The sequence below is a fragment of the Acartia tonsa genome, chromosome 2, assembly GCF_053477335.1.
Source record: "Acartia tonsa isolate MP-2025a chromosome 2, ASM5347733v1, whole genome shotgun sequence".
NCBI lineage: Eukaryota > Metazoa > Arthropoda > Copepoda > Calanoida > Acartiidae > Acartia > Acartia tonsa.
This window is the reverse complement of record NC_137261.1, coordinates 62,011,555-62,039,073: the sequence shown is the minus strand read 5'-3', so window position 1 is coordinate 62,039,073 and position 27,519 is coordinate 62,011,555. Positions and strand designations below refer to the sequence as shown.

At 34.3% G+C, this 27,519-nt stretch overlaps 1 protein-coding gene and 1 long non-coding RNA gene across 2 annotated transcripts; both read left to right on the top strand.

The window, feature by feature from the left end:
* Window positions 1-1,328: 1,328 nt before the first annotated feature.
* LOC145312658 (uncharacterized) lies at window positions 1,329-17,237 on the top strand. Its single transcript, XM_080151917.1, has 4 exons — window positions 1,329-1,401; window positions 1,597-2,164; window positions 14,830-14,902; window positions 16,107-17,237. Exons 2-4 carry the CDS (start codon window positions 1,929-1,931, stop codon window positions 17,049-17,051), a joined length of 1,254 nt encoding a protein of 417 aa, XP_080008043.1. The 5' UTR covers window positions 1,329-1,401; window positions 1,597-1,928; the 3' UTR covers window positions 17,052-17,237.
* Window positions 17,238-17,469: 232 nt separating this feature from the next.
* On the top strand, window positions 17,470-22,606 carry LOC145312289 (uncharacterized). Its single transcript, XR_013876986.1, has 5 exons — window positions 17,470-17,543; window positions 17,925-17,991; window positions 19,303-19,393; window positions 20,639-20,726; window positions 22,546-22,606. It is a non-coding gene; the product is annotated as an uncharacterized LOC145312289 (long non-coding RNA).
* Window positions 22,607-27,519: the final 4,913 nt, after the last annotated feature.

The window sequence follows — 27,519 nt, the reverse complement described above, 5'->3', positions numbered from 1 at the left end:
TAGAGTTGCTATGCTAGTTAAGATATTGATATAAGGAGAAAGTTTTCATAGAATACTATTTTCTACGGGTTCAGAAATTATCTTAAATGAATCTTAAATTCATAAAAATTAAATGCTTCAAACATAATGATAGATAATTGGAACTATTATCTTTAAATCTAAACTAGTATTACAATAAGTATTATTTATTTCAGGTGCAAGAACAATTAATAATCCATCGTGAACAAGTGTCATATCTGCTGCAAGGAATTCTCTTACAAGAGCCATTTAACAAGACATATCAGAATTCATACAGGAGAAAAGCCATTCAAATGTGATACATGTGATAAGGCTTACTCTCAACAAGGTCATTTAACTGACCATAAGAGGATCCATAAAAGGGAAAAGCCATACTCTTGCAATTCATGTAAAAAAGCTTTCTTTACAAATAAAGAGTTAACTGTCCATAAGAGGATTCATACAGGAGAGAAGCCGTACTCTTGTGTTATATGTTTAAAAGCTTTCCATACAAATAGAGGCTTATCTATTCATAAGAATTTCCATACAGGAGAGAAGACGTGCTTTTGTGAATTATGCCAAAAATATTATATCTCTAGTTCACATCTCTCAATACATAATAAATCAGCTGAACATCTCCAGAAGTTAGAATCTCTTAAAAACTCAGTTTTACCTTTTGCTTCTACCAATTTTGTTGATTGTGGTGAAGCTAATGTAAAGATGGAAATAAAAGAAGAAGAAACTCTTGATGAGGATCCTATATCTATAGAGATAGAGGCTGAGAGTGTGGAAGTAATTATAAAAGAGGAAATAAAGAAGGAAGAAGGAATTGAGAGTGAAGAATTTGTTTAAGTAGATCAAATAAAAATGATTGTTCCTAAATTGCAAATTTGTTGTATACCTCTTTTAGCAAAAGCTGTATTTTGTTTGTATTTAAGATTTTATGTAATGTGTAAATAATATTGCTTATCCAAAATCAATTTTAAACAAAAGATCATGATTCTTTGAAATATTGTTATTTGTAAAATAAGTGTTTGTTTTCTTTATTGTTTATTGATTAAACATAAATCTGCATTGCCCTAACCTAACCCAATTTACCCTATCCTAAATTTTAATTGATATAAAATTGTAAAAATTAATTTTTTTTACTTAAATCATGAAGATACTGTTCTGTTTATATATTTTTTTATCCTTCTCTTGAATGCCAAAATGTGTTGTATACCTTCTTTAACTTTTGTTATTCAATATATTTCTCCTTTTCTGACATTTAATTGATTAGATCTCATTATTAGAATTGTGTTACTTTTGAAATTATTATTATATTTATTTTCAGACTGAATGTAATGAATTGAGACTCTAGGTAGTATTATAATAAGAAAGAAAATTTAAGTTTAGCAAAGTAAAGTAAGTTAGTTTTCTATATTACAAATATCATGTAGCATAATCTTATTATTAAAGATATTATTAAGGATAAACACCTTATTTATAGAGTAACTGTAGTAATAAAATCAGTATTTGAATGATTGTTAAAAATTTAAAAAGGCTTTAAGTTATTGTTTTTATTCTACATGAGTATTACATTATATTTTTTTATTCCAGGTTCAAGAACAATAATCCATCATGAACAAGTGTTATATCTGCTTCAAGGAATTCTCTTCAAAGAGTAATTTAACATTACATCAGAGGATCCATACAGGAAAGAAGCCATCCTCTTGTGATACATGTGAAAAAGCTTTCAGACAAAAAAAAGTAAATTAACTGTCCATAAGAGGATCCATACAGGGGAGAAGCCATACTCTTGTGATACATGTGAAAAGTCTTTTGCACAACTAAGTAATTTAACTGTTCATAAGAGAACCCACACTGAAAGACCTTATTCTTGTAAAATCTGTAAAAAAGCTTTTGGTACAAATAGTGATCTAACTGTACACATGAGAATCCACACAGGTAATAAGCCATACTCTTGTGATACATGTGATAAATCTTACCATACAAATGAAGAGTTAATTGTCCATAAGAGGACTCATACAGGGGAGAAGCTATACTCATGTGATTTATGCAAGAAATCTTATTACGTAAACTCAGAGCTTACACAACATAAAAAATCAGCTGGACATCTTCTTAATTTACAATTGAAAAATACAGTTCCACCTTTTACTTACAATCAGTTAAGTTGATTGTGTTGAAACTGATGTAAAACTCGAGATAAAAGAAGAAACTCTTGATGAAGATCCTTTGTGTATCAACATAGAGGCTGAGAGTGTGGAAGTAATTATAAAAGAGGAAATAAAAGAGGAAAAAGGAATTGAGAGTGAAGAATTTGTTTAAGTAGATAGAAATAAAAATGTTTTATAAATGAATGAACCTAAATTACGAATTTGTTGTAAATATCTTGTAGCAAGAGCTTTATTATGTTTGTATTTAAGATTTGATGTAATGTGTAAATATTATTGATTCTCCAAATCAATTTTAAAGAAAAAATCATAATGCTTTGAAAAAATGTTATTTATAATTATATACATATTAAATACTTAGGTAGTTTTGTATATATTTTGTTTGCTTGATGAATATTTATAAGTAATCACTAAATGGGTTGTCATGTTGTTTTTGTGAAAATAATACAAACATCTATAATGCAGATATCAGAAAAATATGAATTATAATATTTTAAAAATTACATGGTAGCAAATTTTAATTTATTTTTTATCAAAACAATAAACCTGTGTTGTCCTAACCTTGCGGACTACCTTGTACATATCCAATTTACCCTAACCTAAGTTTGTGGAAAACTAATTGATAAAAAAATTTAAAGAGGGGGAAAGTTGTTGTGCTAAAATTCTGTAAAGGTGTAATTTTTAAGGATTAAAAACAGTAGTAGAACGATAATATTCATTAAATATAAATATATAAAATTTTTTGTCTATGGTTCTATTCAATAAGTATTACACATATTTAGTGAATATTATCGTTCTACTACTGTTTTAAGCCTTAAAACACACACATTTACGGAATTTTAGCACAACCTACCTCCCCCTTTATTTTATTTCATGTAGATGCTGTTTCTGTTTTTATATTTTTTCTGTCCTTCTCTTGAATGCCGAAATACCTACTTTAATTTTTGTTAACCATTATATATCTATCATTTCCTCATATTTAATTAGTTCTCATAATTAAAATTGTGTTACTTGTAAAATAAGAATGTATGTTTATTTTCAGGCAGAGTATAAAATGAAACAAGACTAAATATTATAATTTTATTGAAACATTAAAAGGAAGAAAACATAGGTATATTTTCAAATTAAAGTTTTTTTACTTTTTGTTGGAGTGTAATATGAGAATGATTCCCTAATATTTGTGTCTAATCAATCTCAGAATCCCCTTCCCACCTTTACATTGCAGGCTAGTCTTCTGTGTTTAGGTTAAATTTATGTTAGGTTATATCAGTTTACATTGGATACCGGGTAGCACCGCAGGGCTAATACACAACAGGTCTTGCAAGGTTCAGCTACAGGAGAGGTAAGGCATGAAAAAAAAAATTATCACAACCTTTTACTTTCTAGTTATTTATAGTTTTAGAAGAAGGTGGGGGGGTTAAGGGGGGATGCTTTGCTTATTCTCACTATTCTCTTTAAGAATAAGCACCAAACTAAGAAATAATATTGTCTATCCTAATCTCTACTTATTTGGAAAGCAGTTAATATTTGAAGATAAAATAATAATGGCAAAAAAATACTCCTTTTCTACTCAGTGTCGAATAATGTTAAATGAAAGGACCAATAAAGTAGCATAACTTACCACAGGATCTCAGTGTAATCATTCCTCCAGGTGGACAGCGACACCACCATTGTCTCTGTAATACATAAGATGATTTGGTCTATGAATTTTCCTGTAGATAAAAATCTTAACCCCAGAAATATTAATACTCTGGAATTATAAAGGCCTAATGAAACATATATAAAATATCAAATAATCAAAACATAAAATGTACAAATAATATATTTCTTGGTCTATTTATTGTCATTAAGAATCTGAAGAGTCCACTATACTAGGTCTATTATATTGGCCTCTTCTTGCACCACTTCTATGGATGGATTCTTACTTGGGTAGGACTTGGTCTATTATTAATCCTCCGGTTAGCTACCTAGGTAAAGTATAAGATTACCAATCTTCACATTACATATAATTTGTCTCTTATTGTTTTTTAAATGCTTAAAACCTTGGTCTATTATTATATCTTAATCACATATCACTAGATGATATATGCTTGGTCTATGTATAAATCATTTCACTAAGACAAGTGGAGGTTTAAATCTCTCCAAAGAAATCTTTACGCTTGGCAAACTTTCTTACAACCTTTGTGGCTCTCTTTACTCCACTTTGTTCATAAAGATTCTTCAGGTATCTGTATTCGTCGCTGACACGTTTCAACTGGCTTTCAAGCACCTTGACCCTGCGTTTATAGTAGTTGATATCGTCAGTTAGTGTTATGTTCTCATCCTCACATTTGCTTGCTGTTCCTTTCCAGTGGCGGGATGCTGCCTTCTCCTTTGCAATTTGTCCATTCTTGTTAGCAATCTCTTTTCTGTAAGATCTGACTAACTCCTCATTCACCTTGTTGTATCTATCAATACCAAACTCATCAGGACTTATGTAACCTTCAATATAATCTCCTTCCTCTAATTCTCTCTCTTCCTCTACTTCTCCTTCCTCCTCCTCGTCCGCCAGAGACATGTCACGGGTGAGCTTCTCGACCTCTTGATCTTCAGCAGCATCACCAGAGAAGTCAATCAGATCTTTCTCTTGATCTGCTTTATTCTGCTCATTCCAAATAGGACGAGCGTCTGACTGATGAAGGTCCTCTAGATGGCGTTCAAGTGCACGCTCTCTTTGCTCTTTCGTCCATAATGTGTTTCTCTTATAAACGTCCCAGCATCTCCAGCCCTCAGGCTTCCACTCCCCCCAAGTGAGAATGGTTCGTCTTTCACCTCCTGTCGAAGCTGGCCTCCCAGCCAAGTTCCTATCACGCAGCTCCTGCATATGGAACTCGTTCTGCATGTATCCGGGGGTCTTACAGAGAGGGGGAGGCACTTTCACACGAACTGGGTTGGTTTGTCTCTTGTAGCTGTAGGGGGTGAATGAGTTGTCAAAGGTTTGTATGACAAAACTCTTGATCTTTAGTAGCCCTTCGATGCTGAAGTCTATTCCCATACCTAAATTCAGTTGAAACTGAATATAGCACATACCTCTCACCCTGAGGGTTCGGTCCTGGTCAGAGACCCAGGTGGTTCCCATTTTGTGTAGGTTACATGGGGGCATCTCTAGTGCGTCATTGTAGGCTCTTATCTTGTCGTTGAGTTCACCTACTTTGTCCCATACCGACGAGCTGTTAGGGATAAAAAAACAAGTCCCAAAAACAACCATATTGTTAGATTGCGCTTTTACGGCGCTCACGATTTCTTCAAAATGTTTAGCCAATTTTGAGACCTCCATGGAACCAGCATACTTCTGATAACAGGACACAAGAATGTTCTTGGCCTGTCTCTGGTCCCTAACTGCCTCTAACACTGTGTCCGTGCAGCTCCTTAGGTCATAATTTTTGAGGCTGTACCATTTAATTCGCGTCAGGTTTTCATCCCAGATACGCGGGGGCATCGAAAATGATGAGAATACCACGTCAATCACTCTTGGCATGTTTGAATGAGATCTCTGAAAAATGAAAGAACATGGTTGAGAAAACAAAGAAAAAATTTTTATGCATGGTCTGTTTTTAACGATCTTGAAAAAAAACTTTTTGTGGGTTTGCGATGAGGGAAATCTGTCATAAAAAACTTTTGAAAAACAGGAAAATAAACTGATTTCTAAAATTGTGATTCACTTTTATTCAGGGACAATTCAGATGATGGAAAATTTGTGATGTTGCGGGCTTGTTCACTAAGAAAAAAATGACTTTTTGCTACGTCATTTTCTTTTACCGAGAAATCAAGTTTACGCGCATTATGCCGCGTTTCATATTTTCGGAGATCGGCGTTCTCTTGTATGGAGTTGCCAACACTTGATTATTGTCTTCGTACCAAAACGTTGAAATTATCCCAGCTTAGGTGTTCTGCATCTTTATTTTTTCAAAATTTTACTAAAATATGAACATTTATTTTTAATTGTAGAAATTGGTTTATGTACATATTTACATGGTTGTGATCCCTTCCTTTTAGTGTAGGATGAGATCTAGAGCCTTTTTAGGAATGGAACCATTCTGAATCACGTCCAGTAGAGGGTCCTTCTTGACACCTTTCTTTGTTAATAGATCTGCCAGCATTTCTTTTCCTTCTACCCATCGGACTTCTAGAATTGTTCCGTCTTCTATCATATCCTTGATTATAGCTATGTCTGCTCTAAGCATTCTTTCTTCTACTTCAGATTCTGAGTAGATTGCATCTCTTGAAGATCTGTTATCTGTAATTGCTCTGACTACAAGATCAATCTTTCCGTTCGTCATTTCTTTGATCTGAGTTTTGACTCCTAGTGCAGCATCTATTCCTTTTGAAAGAATCTGGGTTTCTGCACCTAAAGTGCTATGCACTTTTCTTTTCAATTTGTTCGATTTCCATTCCATAACTGCTGCTTTGCCTGTTTTGATGTTTACTATAAAGATAACATATCCTCCGCAGCTATCTGTGTTGTTGTTCAGATTTCTGAAAGCTGCATCGGTGTAGACCCAAACTTGACAGTCATGTAAGTTTTTCAAATCAGGTAATCTTACCGAGACTTTGCTCTGTTTCATTCTTTCCGCACATTTTTGTGCTTTCACCAGTTCTGCAACTGATCCACCTTTGAAATTAGTGGATAAATCTACGCAATCAAATGCCAGATCTGGACGGGTTGCCCTCACAGTCCAGTTTAGCACTCCTGTTATCTGTCTAAGTAGAGTTAGTTCGTCTGGGACATTTCCCTCTGTTTGTCTTTGATCTTCTTTATATCAATATCTGGTAAACTGGCTTGGTCAATGTACCTATCTTGATCCACGGTTACTCCTTCATTGTCTTGCTTGAAAAAGAAACCTGTGTACATAAATTCTTTGGCTTCTGACTTTCCGACTTTGAAGATTCCTAGCACTTGTGGCATAATTTCTTCCATGAATTCCTTTGTGCCTGCGTAGAAGAAATCATCCACATGTATTCCGATCAGTCCTATCAGTTTTCCATCTTTGATTAGGTAAAAAAGTCCTTTGTCTAGTGGTGACTTTTTGAAACCTAATTCCTTTAGCTTTGCCAAAATCCTCATGTACCACTTTCTGCTGGCATCTTTCAGTCCATATAGACATTTGTGTAGCTTCCAAAGCTTGTCAACCAGTCCCGCTTCTTTTGGAGGTTTAACAAACACATCTCGATCCATTTGACTTCCTTGAAGAAATGCAGATGATATATCTGTTGTATGAATTGTCCATTTATTAGTGGCTGCTAATACAGATATTAGTCTTATTGATTGTTTCTGCACTGTGGGGCTGTCTGTTGGAAAATCTGTTTCTTCTTGGAAACCTCTTGCTGTTAGTCTTGCTCTGATCTCCGTTCCTTTTTCTGTTAGTACCCATGTTGTGGTTATTCTGTCTTGTCCCTTATCTTCTACTATTTCATAGGTATCAAAGGCTTTTAGCTTGTTCAGTTCTTCAAACTTTGCTTGTTCACATTCTGGAGAGTTTCTTTTCTCCTTAGGTACCATGACAGCAAGTATTTCCTCACAGATCATGAGAAAAGCTGTTTCTTCTTCCTTATCTATTCTGACTTTTCGTTCATCAATGTTCTGAATCTTTAGATTCCTGCCACTGTCCAACTTTATTACTGTTAAAACTTCCTCTTCTTCGATTGTATGTTCATTTGATCCTTCATACTTTATATCTCTTTTTGATACTTCATCATGGAATACTTCTCCATTGTCTAGTTCAATATTGAACCATCCAGCATTTCTCCCTCCCACTTTTCCTCCATGACTAAGGATCTTTCCTTTCTCCCATTTTCCTTTCTCAAGGATTTCTATTCTGTCATTTCTTTTCAATACATGCATTGCATTCTGGAGAGTACCATCTTCATTGAAAGATGGAGTTGGCTTCTGACTTGCTTGTCTTCTCTTTCGTCCTCTTGAGTTGCGCAGTGGAATTTTGTTGTTTTCAGAGGCCATTTCTCCTTCATCTCTATCCTTCGTAGTATCTGTTCCAGTCTCTTTGTTGTTTACCTGAGGTGTAATCTCTACTTGGGGTGTGGTTTGAACATCCTCCATGATTATATCATCATCGTTGTCCACAGGTCTGTCCTTGTTCTGTTCTTCAACTGTGGTTGTTTCTTGATGCATGTCTTGGGGTTCAATTAGTTGATCAGGTGTTTCTTCAACAGTGTCATTGTTTGAAACGTGTGAGTCATTGTAAGTCTGTCCTTGATTCGTGTTTGAGTTATGCAAATCAATGTAGGTTTGTCTTTGATTCATGTTTGACTCTTGCTTACTCAACTCCTGATCTAAAAGCTGTTGTCTGCTCCTAGTTGCGTACGTTCTTTGTTCAACCTTGTCCTTTGTTTTGTCTTTCGCAGCCTTTTGAATCACTTCTTCCTCCTTGTCAGCTTTCTTCTCTAGCTCCTTCACTAGCTCACTACCGGCTTTGATGAGTCTGTTTGCACTAACTCTGTAGTAGATGCTTCCAAGTCTTATGAAAATAACTTTGCTGTCCTGGAAAACTACCTTGGCAGGACCTTTCCAGACATCTTCTCCTTCCTTCCTGAAGTAGACAATATCACCATTCTCATAGACAGTGTCAGCCACTCTGATCTTGGCCTTTAGAGCTTTCCTTATTCTCTCACTTCTTTCTGCTTTAATGTATTCAGTTCTTGATCTGTGTAAAGCTTCCAGAGTGTCTAAGAGACTTTGGCTCTTGGTCGGTTCTTCCCATGCTGGGGGAGGATCATCAAGTATGTTGGGTAACTTGATCTGTCTACCAAACACCAACTGGTAGGGCGAGAAACCTCTAACGTTTGTGAGTGAGTTCACTGCTGATACCGCCCATGCTAGTGCTACTTCTAGACTCATTTTTGGATAGTCTCTTAAGTTGGATCTTACTATTCCATCAGTGAGTCCATGTGCTTTCTCGTTCATACCATTTTGATAGGGTGCATGTGCACCTGTGGTGAGAAGCTGTATGTTAAAAGCACTTGCAACTTCTCTTCATTGCAGAATTCAGTTCCATTGTCTGTTAGGATCTTCTCTACTCGTCCAAAAATTGGCATCCATTTTAGTAGAAGGGTTTTCACAATCTCTCCTGGTTCTTTGCTCCTAATCACTGATGCTACTTGGAATCTTGTAAACATATCAATCATGTACATAATGTATATACCCTTGTTCTTGTCCCATACTTTCAGGTCGATGGTTAGCACTTGTCCAAAATCACTAGCCAATGGGGGTGCCACTGCCGGTTTGTCTGGTACTCTACGGCGTAGCAAACAACCCTCACACTTTTCCATGATCTTGTCTATCATACCTGAGAATTTTTCTTTCCATTTGCCTGCCTCCTTCAGAATAGTGACAAAGATTCTTTTTGGTCTGTGTCCGAATTGTAGATGGATCTTGGAAAGAGCTTTCATTTGTTCACTATCATTGTCTTGATCTAGCTCTGTTATGTTTACTGAATCTAGTTTTTCACTTTCTTGCAGTAGGTCCACGATATAGTGTCCAGCTGACGTGGTTGTTAAAACTAGAGGTTTGCCGTTGATTGTACCTGTATCATTTTTCATGTCTAGAGTTATTCCCAAATGTTTCATTTCACCTTTTGACAATAAAAGTGGTATATCTGACTTGATAATGTCTAGAGTTATCTCGTTATCACAGCCGCCTATTCTTACTGGTATAATGTATTTTGCCATTGATTTCAGTTTTCCTTGGTTACTGAAAACAAATTGTTTGCTACTTTCTATCGGTCCTTGTATTTTCTGTTTCATGCCTTCTGGGAGGGATTGTCTATATATCCTCAACCATTCTTCGCCAGCTACACTTGACGTACAACACGTGTCAAGTGCAGCCATGTTAATGGCCTCAGCTGTGAAGTTACTCATTTCCTCTTTGTTGTCTGAACATAGCACAGTACAATGTACACTTTCTTTGCTTTCTTTCTCTGATTCTGAATCTGTGAATTCAGCCAGAATCTCCTTTTCTTCTCCAGTTTCATGATTCACACAAAAAAACTGGTTTTGTATTTCTTCTTTTTGTCAAATCCACTTTTTCCTGATCTTTTTCTGTTTTCAAAAGAATCTGGGCAATATTTCACTAAATGTGTGTAGGATCCACATAATAAACATTGCATTACTTTGCCATCCTTGCCTAAAGGATTAGTTGATTTTGTTCTATAAGTAATCTTTGGTCCATTGCGTGGCTGGGAATTTTGTGTGCCATTATTTCTATTTCCCGAATTTTGGTATCGTCCGTTCCGTGGTGGCAACCATCCTTTTGCTAGGTATACTTGATCAACGCTGTTGTGAATGTCGTCTTCGCGATTTGAGTTTCCAGAATTTTGTGTAAGGAAAATATTTTCATTATTATTTTGTTTTTCGTTTAAACGGCTACAGACTTCACGTAGTTTTCGTTTAACGGTTTCGTATCTTTTACCGTCTTTTAGCATAAATTGGCATACGCCTCTTACTACTGTTTCTTCTGTAATATCAAGCTTTGCTGCTTCGAAAAGGGTTAGGGCCAAAAGTCGGTCATTTTGTATTTCTATTCCTAAAACTTTCGACTTTTCTCGAAGGTTTTCGAATTCTATCAAGAATTCGTGTATATTCTGCCCGGGCCGCCGTTGTATATTGGACATTTCACGCTTTACTTCGAATATTTGCTTTTCTTCATCAATATAAAACCGGGTTTTTAGAAATTTTATGACTTCTTCTATTCCATTTACATTGTTTATGAGATTATGTGGGGGGCATACTCTATATAAATCATCCCTGAGATTATTACCATATTTAGATGATTCTTTAGGCAATTCATTCGCTAGCACATACCCTTGTTTGTGTAGTGGAAGTTCTGTTGTGGCTGACCAGGCAAGTACACAGGCTTGCCAGGTTTCGAACTCCGCATATTCGTTGAGTAAAGGGACAGGAATTGTATTTTTTCCTTCTTGTTCAAACCTTTGTCTGTGCCTATTTTCCTCAAAAAAACCATGTCTTTGTCTTGGATTATCTTCGAAAATGTATTGTCTTTGTCTAGGTATGTCTTCAAAAATACTTAGACGTCTATTTTGTTGATCATTTGGTCTGTGTCTATCGTCATAATTGTATTGTCTTACTTCGTCTTGATCATAATAGTCTTTTGGTCTTGCCCCTCCAAAAAAATCGCTACTTATATTGTTGCCATTCTTGTTATTGTAGTTACTTGGTCTATTATATGTTTCCTCATTTGGTCTAATCTGCTCATTATTGAGCATCCTACTATTATTTGCTCCCCTTGTAGGAAAGCCCGCGGTCATTTTGTCTATTATAATCTTGATTAAAGCCGCTACGTGAAATGTTGTCATCCCTGTTAATGTAACCACGTTCATTTGGTCTATTATAATCGTTATTGTATCCGCTACGTGAAAAGTTATCATCCCTGGTAGTAAAACCTCGTTCACTTGGTCTATTATAATCGTGGTTGTTACGTGGAAAATTATCGTCCCTGTTGAGAAAGCTGCGTTCACTTGGTCTATTATAATCATTGCTGTATTCGCTACGTGTAAAATTATCATCTCTGTTATTAAAACCGCGTTCTCTTGGTCTATTATAATCATTATTAAATTCGCTACGATTGATATCGTTATCCTTGTTGTAAAAACCGCGTTCACTTGGTCTATTATATTCATTATCATAGCCGCTACCTGCGATGTTGCCATCCTTGCTGTTAAAAACACGTTCATTTGGTCTATTATTTAAACTTTTGTTTAAATCATTTAAGTTACTATTGCTTGGTCTATTATAAACTTCCTCGTTTACCAAACTGTTAACACCTGTACTTGGTCTTTTATTGATGCCGTCATTTTGTTCTAACCCATTGTTAGAATTACCATTTTTACCTCCTGTTGCGCCACCTGTTGCGCCACCCATTGCGCCACCCATTGCGCCATCCATTGCGTCGCCCATTGCGCCGCCCATTGCGCCGCCCATTGCGCCGCCCGTTGCGCCGCCTAATGCGCCATTCGCATCGTTATTTTGTGCATCTAAATCACCAATTCCATTCATATTGGTATTTGCTCCACCATTCCCATTTATTTCACCTCCCGAAGAAGTATTTTCTTTATCTCCCATTTTGATTTACATTTATTCCTGGGGTTTTTTATCTTTACAAACTTGGTCTGTTGTTTGTTCCCGTTTTTAACGTCTTTTGTTTTGACGCAGTTATGTATTAGAGTGGTGAGCCCAAGCTGGATTTATAATTACACTGAGTCGTAGATCGGCTGCTTTTGACAGCTGCTACCATTGAAAGGACCAATAAAGTAGCATAACTTACCACAGGATCTCAGTGTAATCATTCCTCCAGGTGGACAGCGACACCACCATTGTCTCTGTAATACATAAGATGATTTGGTCTATGAATTTTCCTGTAGATAAAAATCTTAACCCCAGAAATATTAATACTCTGGAATTATAAAGGCCTAATGAAACATATATAAAATATCAAATAATCAAAACATAAAATGTACAAATAATATATTTCTTGGTCTATTTATTGTCATTAAGAATCTGAAGAGTCCACTATACTAGGTCTATTATATTGGCCTCTTCTTGCACCACTTCTATGGATGGATTCTTACTTGGGTAGGACTTGGTCTATTATTAATCCTCCGGTTAGCTACCTAGGTAAAGTATAAGATTACCAATCTTCACATTAAATATTATTTATTTCAGGTTCAAGAATTATCAATAATCCACCATGAACAAGTGTCATATATGTTCCAAGGAATTCTCTAGTAAGAGCAATTTAACAAGACACAAAAGAATCCATACAGATGAGAAGCCATTCAAATGTGATATTTGTGATAAGGCTTTCTCACGTCAAAGTCATTTAACTGTTCATAAGAGGAGTCATACAGGAGAGAAACCATACTCTTGTGATATATGCGAAAAGATATTTACTACTAGTAGTAATTTAATAACCCACAAAAGGATTCATACAGGAGAGAAACCATACTCTTGTGACACATGTGATAAGGCTTTCTCACATCAAATCAACTTAATTCTACATAAGAAGGTCTACGCTAGTGAGAAGCCATACTCTTGTAATTTATGTCAGAAATCTTTTAACTCAAGTTCAAACCTGTCACAGCATAACAAAACAGCTCATCATTTGAAGAAGTTAGAATCTACTAAGAATACAGTTCCTGCTTCTACTTCTACCAGTTTTGTTGATTGTGTTGAATCTGATGTAAAACTAGAGATAAAAGAAGAAGAAACTCTTGATGAAGATCCTCTCTCTATCAACATGGAGGCTGAGAATGTGAAAAAAAAACTATAAAACAGGAAATAGAAGGAGAAGAAATTGAGGATAAAGATTCTATTGAAATCGTTGAACATAAAATTGAAATAATGTGAACGATTGTTTTTCTTATGTGAAATACCAAATCTTGTAAATATTGTATTATTTTTTATGTAAATATTAAAGGGAGGGGGTGGGAGTTTTGCCACTTTCACTTATTTTATTATTATTAGGCTTGATATTTATATTAGACTATATGTTATTTGTTTTTTTTTAGGTTACATTGTCTTACCTAGCCTAAAAATCACGGAGTATGTAAAAGTGGCAAAACTCCCCCCCACCCCTTATTTTGTCTTTATAAAATCTGTATATATTATTTTTCTTCTATTGCTGATTATTTAAGATTATCTGGTTGAAAAAATTTTTTTTATTTTGCAAATCAAAACTTATCTTTTTATTTATTTTCAGATAACTCATAACAATGAAATTAAAGTATAATTCTTCCAGTCTTCATTTGAATAAATAACTAAGATGAATCAGGTAAATGTGATTACTTTCATTAACCCTAAACAGTCGTGCCCCATGCCGCTCCTTTATCGGTAAGTGAGGGATGTTGGTTGTGCCCTCCTTCAAATGAACTATTAACCCTCCCAGGACTTATGAGAAGCTATCCTGTAAAGGAGAATCACTTCGGTTCAGCGGTTAGCGAGATCCCTTGGAACAGACAGACAAACAGACATCCTGTTACTTTATTATAATGATGTAAGGGTATCTTGTTTTAATTTCATATAAATTTTATGTGCAGAGCAAATCTACAATATTGTTGTCTGTCAGTTTAAACACTTCAAATAACCTTTGAATTGTGCTCTTTCTAATCAGACTTTTTCATATAAATGAAGAATATTTTCCCTATTTTAAAGTTAGTATGTTTTTCTTACTAATTTCCCGCAGGGTTATAAATGTATAAGACAATGGCCGATAACTTGATGTACACTCCAAATGTTAATACACAAAATTACCCCTTCTGCAGGTATAATTTTTTGGGTTGAAACGTTTGGACACTCAACTTAAAATACTAACCAATCAGAATGCATTTATAGTCCCTAAAGTTGTTGGTCAAACGAATAAGAAAACGTAATCATAAAACTTTGGGGACTAGTTTAATAATAAGCTCAATGTCTCCTCCGTCCCTAAATTTGCCGCCATCATCTTTATTGAAAATAACACCATATCATATTTGCTTCTTCAGCTTCTGATTAAAAGTGGGAGGAGTCCGCGCATTGAGCATCATATTTAAGTAAATGGGCGGAGATTTTGTTAAATGAATATAACTATTGTTTATAATTTAGGTTGATAATTGTATCATTGTCAGTCAGTAACTAACATTCATAGTGAACAGAGAGAAGTCCATTATACAGATCTACTTTTTAAGGTATTTATAGTTTTTTTTTGTTCTTTACTCCAGAAATAGTTAGGTTAGAATTTTTATCTGATCAATAAATGTATATGTAAAGATGTATAATCCAGGCAGCTATCTGGTTCCTGTGGTTTGAACCTTTTTATTCTGCTAGCAAATTTCTTTCTCCTCTTTTGAAGCATCTTAGATTTGTTAATATTTCTTATGCAATTGGCTGATATTCAAAGACCCAATTTAAAGTCACCACAGGGTTTCCGCCTCATGAAAGTTGAACATACATTTATTTAACCCTTGTCCCCTCTATTCTTTTACTTAAATATCGGACCTTTATTAAACCTGTTAGTAAAACTATATTCAAAGTACACACAAAAAATATTTTACCGGTTTTCAACAAGTATGACTAATGACGATTCTCTATTTCAATGAGCATCAAATATTTAATTTACATGGTCCGCTTGTCTGTTGGTAATGCTCTGAGATTTATTAAATGTCTAGAAGATAAATTTTTTTTTATGCTATTTCTTATGCTATTCAATACTGATTTACATCCATTTTAAACCTGTTGATTTTTAACCTTTCTTACAAAAAATTTTTATGTGTTATGATTATCCTATATTCATCTGATTTTATAACAAGGTACAATATTATAAGGAATCATTTCTATAATCAAGTTCTAAAAATGTAGACAATGACATGTCCTTAAAAAGTACCCTGTAATTATGCAGTTTTGCAACAAATTTATTTACAATTTAATTTAGATATATACATTTATATTCTGATTAAACAATTTTTTGTAACGTATACTGTAAAACCATATCAATCATTATATGTTTTCAGCTCTGCTTTAATAAATGTTGTCATCCTTGTTTATGAATTTCTTACTACAATTTTTAATGTGAAGTTTTTTCACATTTGTCTGTATGTCATTAACTGATAGCTCTTGTCATTATTTTAATCATATCAGAATTGTAAAGAAAGGGATCTGTACCCACTATTGTTCCGAGAAAGGCTATTTGCACTTATAAACATTTAGTTATTTAGTTGACAACAATTTTTATATAATGTAATTATTGGATTTATTTTATTTTTGTTTTAGTTTTGCTTTTGTCATCCTTTATTTCACCTTTTTTATCTTGACTTTATGTAAACAATTTTTTACCTACAAATATCTGTACAACAATATTTTATGTTCTAATACTAATCCATAAAAATATTTCAGGAGATTGAGATAAGATATACCATCATGAATACCTGTGATATTTGTAAAAAGAATTTTACACAGAAATCTCACTTGGTTGTTCATAGAAGGGTACATACTGGCGAGAAACCATATTCCTGTGATCAATGTGAAAAGACCTTTGCAACTAGTGGTAACTTGACTGTTCATAAAAGAATTCATACAGGTGAGAAGCCATACATATGTGATCAATGTGAAAAGACATATTCTCGAATAAGTCATTTGACTGTACACAAAAGGATCCATACAGGTGAAAAACCATACTCATGTGATCAATGTGAGAAAACATTTTCTCATAACGAAAGTTTGACTAAACACAAAAGAATTCATACTGGCGAGAAGCCATACTCTTGTGATCAATGTGAAAAGACATTTTCTCAGAATGGTGATTTGACTAAACATAAAAGACTTCATACAGGAGAGAAACCATACTCATGTGTTCAATGTGGAAAAACATTTGCACAAAAAGATTTATTGACCCGCCATGAACGGTTTCATACTGGTGAGAAACCATACTCATGTGATCAATGTGGATTGTCTTTCGCCAATAAGGGTTGTTTGACTAACCACAAAAAAGTTCATACTGGTGAGAAACCATACTCATGTAATCTTTGTGACAAACATTATATCTCTAGTTCAGATTTAGCAAATCATAATAAATCCACTGGACATTTAGAAATGATGAAAAGCTGTAATAAAACAGTTCAACCTTCTGTATCTCTTAGTTTCATTGAATGTGAAGAAGTTGATGTTAAAGAAGAAATTAAAGAAGAAGAAATCTTTGATGAAGATCCTCTTTCTATCCAGATGAGAGCTGACAATATTGAAGAAAATATTAAACAAGAAATAGAAGATCCTCTTTCTTGTGAACATAATTATAATGAAGATAGAATTGATGATATTGATATTGTTCATCATAAAATATAAATATAAACATTTAATTGTCATAGGATACAAATGTTTATTTAGAGAGACAGGATTAATGCTCAATTCAAATAAAAATAAAAATCTTTTTTTTCATATTAAAAATCTGCATTTTATCTTTATTTGTTGCAATTTTTAATACATTTATAAATAGGTAGCTATTGTGTTTATTTCAATTAATATGCGAATATTAAATTTTTTTATGGTGTTTCTAAATTCTAAATATACTTACTTTTCACTTGGTTTTACAGGATCTCCACATTAATCCTATCTCCATTTTATTTGAATTAGAACTTTGAATGTTTATAACTGATTCTTTGCATAAATGATTTTATTGTTTTCCATTATAAAGACTTATTAATTTGTTTATTTATCTTGTAGTGTAAATAATATAGTTGTCTAATGTAAATATATTATTTTCAGAATAATTAATAACAAATAAAAATGCACAGATTATAGATGTCAATAAGAAACAAGTTTTCTACTAAAACACAGGTTATTCATTTTTAATAATCTTGACATGCGAATATTGGTACGTCCGTTCGAAACTTTAAGTAAGTTAACAAAATACTTTTAACTCTGACTAGGTATAATAAATGGTTCTTTTAGTTTAACAAGGATGACAACATCCATAAAAGCGAAGCTCTGATATAAAGGACAACGAACATTAACACTTGTAGATTGTCAGAACTGAATTAGCAGAATATTAATGCATCAGTACAAACAATATTGTAAGTAAATTTGTTTCAAAACTGCATAAATAGATGATACTGTTTAAAAAAGTTAAAAAACGACATACGGACATTCTGGTATTGATTATAGAGTTGCTAACCTTTCTCCCCAAAGTTGTTGGCCAAACGAATAAAATAATTTCAGGAGATTGAGAGAGGATATATCAGCATGAATACCTGTGATATTTGTTACAAGAATTTTACACTGAGAGGTAATTTAGTTATCCATAAGAGAGTTCATACTGGTGAAAAACCATTCTCATGTGATCAATGTGGAAAGACATTTTCTCATAATAGTGATTTGACTAAGCACAAAAGGATCCATACTGGCGAAAAGCCATACTCGTGTGATCAATGTAAAAAGAAATTTAAATCTAGTTGGGTATTGACTGTCATTTTTTTTCTTTAAATATGTGAATAACATTCAAAAATATGCATATTTTGTTTCATAGGTTGACTTCTAACTCTTAAAAAAAAAATTTATTTTTTTAATTTTTACCTGTACAGAGAGGACCTGGAGGCCTGGAGCTCCGGAACCTGGAGGCCTCTCCAAAAAACTTAAAACTTGGGAAAATTCATCATATAAGAATGATTTTATCCCTAATAACCTATCCTCTCAGTCCAAAGATAAAGACTATGCTCCCTGTTTACGCAAATGTGTCAAAACTTCCCCCCCCCCCTTAATAACAAAATAAGAATGCACAAAGTATAGATATCAATAAGAAAGAAGTTTTCTACTAATTTTGTTTAAAACACACAGGTTATTATCTTTTTTATTACTAAAGATTTTACCCAGAGAGGAAATAAAGAGGGTCATATCTACTAGGTAGAGTGACAACTCCCTTAATGGTGTTATTTTCTTATTTGCGGCCAATGCTAAACTTTCCTGATTAATGTAGATGTTTGCAAGATCTTTGAGTATATTTATATTTATAAGGAAAGGGCTGTAAATATTCGCCGATAATAACAAGTGATATGCTTGTCAATATCAAGGAGCTCCAAGCCTTTTTTTTGTGGGGGGAGGATGGTGGGTATTTTATCATTATTTGGTTAAATGACGCATCAAAAAGTTTTACCTCTAGGGTAAGTTGTACCTTATTTGTAAAACCATAGTGAGAAGTTAAGCAATAATACATTTATTATGGGGTTATAAAGGGGTTTGGGGAGGGAGGATAAATCTAATTCCAAATATCATAGTGTGCTTCTTGGGGTAGGGGGTAGGGTGGACGGAGTTTTACTCCTTAACAAACTTCATTCAATTTAGATGTCAATTTTTCATCTCTTTTTTATTAATCCAAATCTTTTCTTGAACCTATTCAAGTTTCTCATTTATCTAAACAATAATTTGCCGCCAGAATTTTCTTTAAAATAACTCCACACCCTTTATAAAAAAAACCTTTTGCTTGTCAAGTTTCTGATTGAAAAGGGAAGGAGTCCGATTTGAGCATCTTGATTAAGTAAATGGGCGGAGATTTTGTGAGGTTTTAATATTGAACAAGAGTTAACTATTGTTTTTATTTTAGGTTGATAATTGAATCAATGTCAGTCAGCAACAAATATACACAGAAGAGAAATCTGCAGAGGAATTTTGATTGTGGAATAAACTCATGAAAGGTACTTTAATTTCTTATCATATTTTGTGTGCAAAGCCTTTCTCCAATTTTGACCGTCTGTCCGTATTAACCCTTACAGATCGGGGGGGGGGCTCCAAGAGCCCCCCCCTCTAGTTTTTTCAATCTCATTTTTTTTGTAGGTAAGATGGAGTGCTGTGACTTCATGACTTTTTAAGTTTAGTAATTATACGTCGGCAAGAGTTGATTTTATTAGGATATCTGGTCTGTGTCGGTCGTGGTGTCTGGTCAAAGTCGGTTGGGTAGCACCAAAATTAGAAAAAAATTCTAAAAAAATCTTAATTTCTACATTATGACTTTTGTGTATAAGTAGAAACCTAAAGTTTTTTTGGTGAATACTTAGATATCAATGACCTTCTGAGAAAAAATGTGTTATGACCGTTTGACCGCTCCCTGACCGACTTTATGACCGATTTTTGTCCGGCTTTTACTACAGACATATATCATGAATATCGTGGCTTCTATTACAGCTAGAGTCCTATAAATTTTTTTGGTAAATCCTTGAGCAACATCAAACAGATAAAAATATTAATTGGCGCCGCCAACCGCCGTTTTACCGCCGTAACCGCCGAAAATGGCGGTTTCCGTAATTTGCCGTTTTTTGGCGATGATCAGAAAAAGTAATTTTTTAGTTATGAAAAATAAAAGTTCGTCCTAAAATTTGGTCATCCTAGCTGCAAAATTGGCCGCTCTACAGCTTTTTTAAAATTTAGCGGCTGGCCGCTAAAAAGCGGCTAAGGAGCGGCCTGGCTGCTATGACTAGGAAAAGTAATTTTCTCTAAAAATACACATGAACCACCAGAAAAAATTTTTACGTCTTTATCTGTAACAGGAGCCGAGATAAAGGGGGGGCTCTTGGAGCCCCCCCCCCCCCCCCCCCGATCTATTAAGGTGGGAATTGGGGCCCGAGCTGTAAGGGTTAAGTTCACATTTATTCTGTTTGAGCCGCTAAATTACATTAATATTATATGTTGACAAAATAACATATTTATATTTAAAAATCTTTATCATCAAATAATGCATGAATATGATAAATAATAATTTGCCGCCAGAATCTTTATTCAGTATAAAATAATATTACAACCTTTTAACAAAAACAATTGCTTGACCAGTTTCTGATTAAAAGTGGGAGGAGTCCTATTTAAGTATCATATTTAAGTAAATGGGCGGAGATTTTGTACAGTTTTTATTTTAATAAAACAATAGTTAACTATAGTTTATGATTTAGGTTGATAATTATATCATTGTCAGTCAGTAACTGACTTTCACAGTGAACAGAGAGAAATCCTTTATACAGATCTACTTTCTATTATAAGGTATTTATATATTATTTGTGCTTCATGCCATTACACCAGGCTCATTCTCTTATGCTATTCAAAAGCAAAGTTTACCTATAATTAAGGTCGGTCCGACCGTACCTCTGTCCGGAATAGTAAACTCTTTTATTTGATTTAGTCATGTTATATTTGTTCTTTCAATTTCAAACTTGGTATGGTGATTTCTGTAGTAGTTAGGTAAAATGTGCTATCTCCTAAGCTAGGGGGTACCTGACATCACCAATAACTATTATTATTATTATTTTTCTGTAATTAAGCAGTTTGGCAACAAATTTACTACAATTTTGTTAAAACTTATACATTTATATTTCTACTTGATAACAACCACACCACAATCCCCTCTTGCTACGCCCATTCAAAATCTTCAACCCTTTCTTTCAGCTGTTTTTTTTGTTTGTTTTGAAATGGTCTGCTATTAGACCATAAATAGATATGTAGCGGGAGTGTAAATATGTTTAAAATGTCAAAAAAGTTTATAGGTATGTGTTTTTATTAATATGAATTATGAAAATTTAATTTTAACAGCATTTCTAATTACATAACCTTTTATAAAGATGCGATGCATCTCTACAATTCTTCAAATCAAAAAGAAAAAAAGAAACGTTAAATATCTTATTCAGATTCTTCAAAAATTCTTCTTTTTGTATGTATTATTTACTGATTTGTGTTTTTTCCTTTACAAGACGATTGAGAATGATAACCTTAGTTATTGAAATATATATATGGCCTGTACAAAGATGTTAGTTTGATAAAGTAGTCTTGGGTTGAGATGGATCAATAGCTTTTAAAACTATATTTCTCCTGTTTCTTAGCTTCGCTTTTTTGAATGGTTTCATCCTTGTTTTATAAATAATTTGGTGACCATTTCCTAATTTGTTCTTTCTGTACTGCTCTGTTTCAAATTTTTTAAAGAAATATGCAATCATAGATAGATCGTAGATTTTTCTCAGAGGTACCCAAAGTTTTATAATAACGTTTTATTATTCTTTTGCTTACCAACTTAAGGGACAATAGTAAATTTTGATTGGTTGGTTCATTAAGTTGCGTGTTCAATCGTTTCAACCACTAATTTTAATCTACAGAAAGGGTAATTATGTGCATCATTAAAGGGAATTTACATCAATTTATTGGTCATTGTGTTATCCCTTTAGAAACCTGGATTTTTCTGCTAGTCTGGTTTATTTGAGCTTGGCTTTTATAGATGTTGTCATCAATGTTTTTCTTCTATAATATTAATTTATTTCCAGTTCTATGTGAATGTATTATTTATATTTACCACCCTTACTCATATACGTCCTGGGATGGGGGTAAAGGGGTGTTTACAAACCTCAAACTTTGAAATCCCTCATTTTACTCCCCTGTCTCAAATATTAAATTCTAACTCCGCCCATTTATCATTGATTTAGAACAATTAAAGTAGGATTAAATATTAAATATTATGAAAAATAATTATAAAAACTAAATCTGGGGTGAGGGGGGGGTGGTTGGGTTTATATAACCCAGAGATAGGGGGGGGGGGGGGGGGTAATAAAATTGTATCAACCTCTGTTTGTGGACATTTTATCATCCTTGTTTAATATTTTCCTTCTACTTTCTTACATATGTCTGTATTGTCTATTACAATAGCCCTTATCGTAAATTATAAACATATCAGAATTAGATATGACTTTTACAATTCTTATTGTTCGTTTGGACGTCTGTTTTTTTTCTTGCTTTGCTTCTATGGAATTATCATCTTTGTTGTAGTTTTTAATTGCTATAGTTTTTTTTTGTGTTTTGATATATAAATTTTATTTAGGAGATTGAGAGAGGATATACCAGCATAAATACCTGTGATCATATTTGTAACAAGAATTTTACACGGAAATCTTCTTTTGTTGTTCATATGAGGGTTTTTACGGGAGAGAAGCCATTCTCATGTGATCAATGTGAGAAGACCTTTTCTCAGAATATTAGTTTGATGACACATAGAAAAATTCATACAGGAGAGAAACCATACTCATGTCATCAATGTGAAAAGACATTTTCTCAAAATAGGGATTTGACTAGACACAAAAGGATTCATACGGGTGAGAAACCATTTTCATGTAATCAATGTGAAAAAAGATTTCTGAAAAATAGTGATTTGACGGTCCATAAAAGGATCCATACTGGCGAGAAGCCATACTCATGTGATCAATGTAAAAAGACATTCAAACAAAGTAGTGATTTGACTAGACATAAAAGAATCCATACTGGCGAGAAACCATACTCATGTGATCAATGTGAAAAGACCTTTGCAAGGAGTAGTCACTTGAATAGACATAAAATAATTCATACGGGCATTAAACCATTCTCATGTGATCAATGTGAAAAGACATTTAAATCTGGTTGGGATTTGGCTGTCCATGAAAGGATCCATAGAGGTGAGAAGCCATACTCATGTAAACTTTGTGACAAACATTATATCTCTGGTTTAGAGTTATCAAGACATGAAAAATCCCCTGGACATTTAATAATGATTAAAAGCTGTAGTAATACAGTTCCAACTTCTGTATCTTTTAGTTTCATTAATTGTGAAGAAGTTTATATCAAGGAAGAAATTAAAGAAGAAGAAATATTTGAAGAGGATCCTCTTACTATCAAGATGAGAGCTGGCAATATTGATCCTCTCTCTATGGAATTGTATATGAATGAGAGTGTTGTAAATAGGGGGGGGGGGGGGCGTAATGACATAAGCTCTTAAACCGTGAGCAAAATGGTCTAAATATTGAGCTAGACCCTTCAAACTTGGTATATAAGCCTAGTCCTAGAGGTATTACATCTAAAGTGCAAAAAAATACAAAAAATTTTATTTTTAGGTTAGGTTAGGTAAGAAAAACCCTGCGGAAATGGGGTTTTTAGGCTTTTTTGGTCTATTTTGATGTGGAAACTTGCATTAAATTGTTTTTTCTTAGAGTTTTAACTTAAATACACTGTATCTATTCATATGGACATTATTTAAGATGATTCAGCAAGTCGGGGACCGACCCAAGGGGGCTAGGTGGGTGGCCCGCAGGGGTTAAGTTCATTTTTCCCAATACATTTGTTGTGATACATCAAATTATAGGTTTTTTAGGTCAAGGAACTCAAATTTAGAGCTAAAATAAGCATTAAACTAATCTGAAGCTAGCCCCAGCGGGCTAGGTTGGTGGCCCGCAGGGGTTAAGTGCATTTTTTCTAATATATATCTTGTTATATATCAAACTATAGGTTTTTTAGGTCAAGAAACTCAAATTCTGAGCGAAAATTAGCATTAGACTGACCTGAAGCTAACCCCCCCCCCCGGACTAGGTTGGTTTTCTGCAGGGCTTAAGAGCATGTACCTAACCTAACCTAGAAACTTACTTATATTTTTACAGGTTTTTTTCTTGAATAAACTATGTCTATTAATGAAGACTTTATTTAAGATGATCCAGCAAGTCGGGGACCAATCCCAGCGGGCTAGGTGGGTGGCCCGCAGGGGTTAAGTGCATTTTCCCCAATATATATGATGTGATACATCAAATGATATGTTTTTTAGGTCAAAGAACTCAAATTCAGAGCTAAAATAAGCATTAGAATAATCTGAAGCTAACCCCAGCGGGCTAGCTGGGTTGCCCACAGGGCTTAAGTGCATTTTACCTAAGCTAACCTAGAAACTTACATTTATTATTTTTTTTAGGTTTTTTTTCTAGAATAAACTGTCCATTCATGAGGACCTTATTTCAGATGATTCAGCAAGTCGAAGACCGACCCCAGCGGGCTAGGTGGGTGGCCTGCAGGGGTTAAGTGCATTTTCCCCAATATATATGTTGTGATAAATCCAATTATATATTTTTTTAGGTCAAAGAACTCAAATTCAGAGCTGAAATAAGCATTAGACTAATCTGAAGCTAACCCCAGCGGGCTAGATAGTTAGCCCACAGGGCTTAAGTGAATTTTATCTAACCTAACCTAGAAACTTACATATAATATTTTTTTTTTAGGTTTTTTTTCTTCAAATAAACTGTCCATTCATGAGGACCTTATTTCAGATGATCCAGCAAGTCGAAGACCGACCCCAGCGGGCTAGGTGGGTGTCCCTCAGGGGTTAAATGCATTTTTTTTTAAGTATGTTTTGTCATTCATCCAACTATAGGTTTTTAAGGTCAAGAAACTCAAATTTACAGCTAATAAAAGCATCAGACTAATCTGAAGCTAGCCCCAGCGGGCTAGGTGGGTTGCCTGCAAGTCTTAAGTGCATTTTACCTAACCTAACCTAGAACCTTACTTGTTTTTTTTATGGTTTTTTTCTGGAATAAACTGTGTCTATTTATTAGAACATTATTTAAGATTTAAGACCCCAGCAGGCTAGGTGCGTGGCCTGCAGGGGTTAAGTGCATTTTTAGTTGTCATACATAAAATTATAGTTTTTTTAGGTCCAGAAATTCAAAGGGGTAGTTTCACAAAATGCATTTGAACTTAATTTAGTGAACTGCATATTTTTTCCTGGTTAATTGGTTAAACTACATTTATATGGCATATATTTGAAAGAATTTCAATTTTGATAGTACAATGTTAGCAGTGGAAGAATTTAATATGCTTATAGGATACAATTTTTTAATTTGATGTATACCACATACCACAAAAAAACTAGCCTCAGGTTGCTATTGTGTTTTTTTTAGCTCCAAATTGACTTTAAAAACCTATAGTTTGATGTATAACAACACATAATGTGATGTATATTCCCTTTCTTCCTGACTTGAGAGCATTATATGTATTTTGTATATTAGCTTTTAGTTCTTGTGTCAACCGTTTCGGAGCAAGACTTTGCTCTGCAACTCGGCACGAACCTAAAAGTGAATACTTGCTATTATATTTAATATTATTATTGTATGTTTAACTTGTCTTGAATTAATACACTTTATTAGAATATTTAGCTGTTTGTTCTTACTATTACTATACGTCATTTTGGCGCAGTAGTGTAGTACGAATCTATAGCTCAGATTTTCTTTTGACTGTATTATTTCTTTACTTTGTTTTTATTCAGGATATTTTTGTGAGCGATGAAGTTGGACATTGCTCATTTCAGGAAGCTGTCTCCGGAGGAGAGGCAGGAGTACATCTTCGAGGCGATAGCCTCGTTGCAGGGTGATATAGCCTCGATGCAGATTGATCTTGGGACTAAGCTGGATAATTTGACTGGGCGAGTGGCGCCGCTGGAGACGAAGGTTCAGGAGTTGACGGATAATGTTGATACCAACAGTGCTGCGGTTACTGGGCTTGCTACTCGTATGGACGATTTGGAAGATCGCCTTAATAAGGTGGTGGTGCCTAGTGTTGATAATGATATCAAAACCGAGAATGTGACGGTTGTTGATGAGTTTATGACTGGCCAGCAGCGAATTTTGGATAGAATTGCCCAGCAGAATAGTTTGAATACCCAGCAGAATAGTTTGAATAACTCTATGCCTTGGCAGAGGACGGCTGAAGGATCTGTACCAGAGGAGAAGCCTAAATTGTTTGCTAGTGGTTCTCGAACTATTTTTGGTGGAATGCAAGATCATGAAGATAAAATCATAAAACTTTGGGAGTTGTCTAAGGTTGATGCTGTGGATAATATCTACAATGGAGTTCTCATGTGGTGGCCAGCCCTTTCTGAGGTTAAAGCGGAGGATTTTAATACGCTCAATTTCTTTGAGGCTGGACTGAGTGAATCACAGGTTAGTTGGTGTAAATCTCTTGTTTATGTACCAGATAGATCTTTGTATGTTTCGCAGGGGGAGGAGAATGTTCATAGGTACAATGAAACGTGTGCTAAGCTTGATGATCAGTTCAGAAAGAATGCGCCTGAATTTTTGGTAGACGATGATGTGATTTTCTTTGATGATTATTTAGAGAGATTTTGGATGACTACTAGACGGTATCATATGACTAATCATCAGGTGTGTAAGGAAATTCTGTTTGATAAGTGTGTGGGTGTAAGAACCGCTTGTGGTTATACGCTAAAACCTGCTGATATGGAGAATAGACGATTAACATTAAAGGGGTACTTGTGTAAGATGCGAGAGACATTTTTACCACCCGACATGAAAAATGTGTGTAAAGATGCGTATTTGTGTGTTAAGCAACATGAGAATGATAAGATTGATGCATTTTTTGATAAGATATTATCATTCTGGAAACGTGCGTATCCGAAACCAACTGATGATATGTTTATGGATTTCTATTCTCAAGTGTGTAATGTGATTTTATCTCCACTTTTGGCTAATCAGATGCGTCAATTTTCGTTGGATTTGGAGCGTGACGGACAAGTGCGAATGATAACGAAGTTTCGGACAGAGTTAATAGTTAAAGCACAGCTGATTGTTAAAGGGCTACAATTTAATCAAATTTAAGGGTCAATGGCTAGAGGATGTACAACAAACCAGATGGCGTTGGCTGAAACGATGGTTGGTGGCGTTGGTTCCAAGTCAAATCCTGTAACTATTGATCAGGTTAGTGATGAAGATAATTTTTCATACGAAATAAATCAATGTGAAATTGATTTAGCTGATGAATTTGGCGGACCAGCTGAACTTATTCCTTTGATTGGCGCAATTCAAGGTGGTTTTATTTGTTATTATTGCAATAGAAAAGGTCACATGATGAGGGATTGCTTTGATATTAGAGATAAAAAGTTACCTAATCCTAAAGGAAAATACTTTTTGCGGTGGGGAAACAAGCCTTTTGTTCCCTATAAGACGGGGCAAAAGAGTTTTCAAAAGAATGAAAATGGCACTGATAAAAAGAA

Coding starts and splice junctions, on each gene's coding strand:
- LOC145312658 (XM_080151917.1), top strand. CDS start 1,929: ATGAGAATCCACACAGGTAATAAGCCATACTCTTGTGATACATGTGAT. Junction 2,165..14,829: donor CCACCTTTTACTTACAATCA/GTTAAGTTGATT, acceptor AGGTTGATAATT/GTATCATTGTCAGTCAGTAA. Junction 14,903..16,106: donor ATACAGATCTACTTTTTAAG/GTATTTATAGTT, acceptor AAAATATTTCAG/GAGATTGAGATAAGATATAC.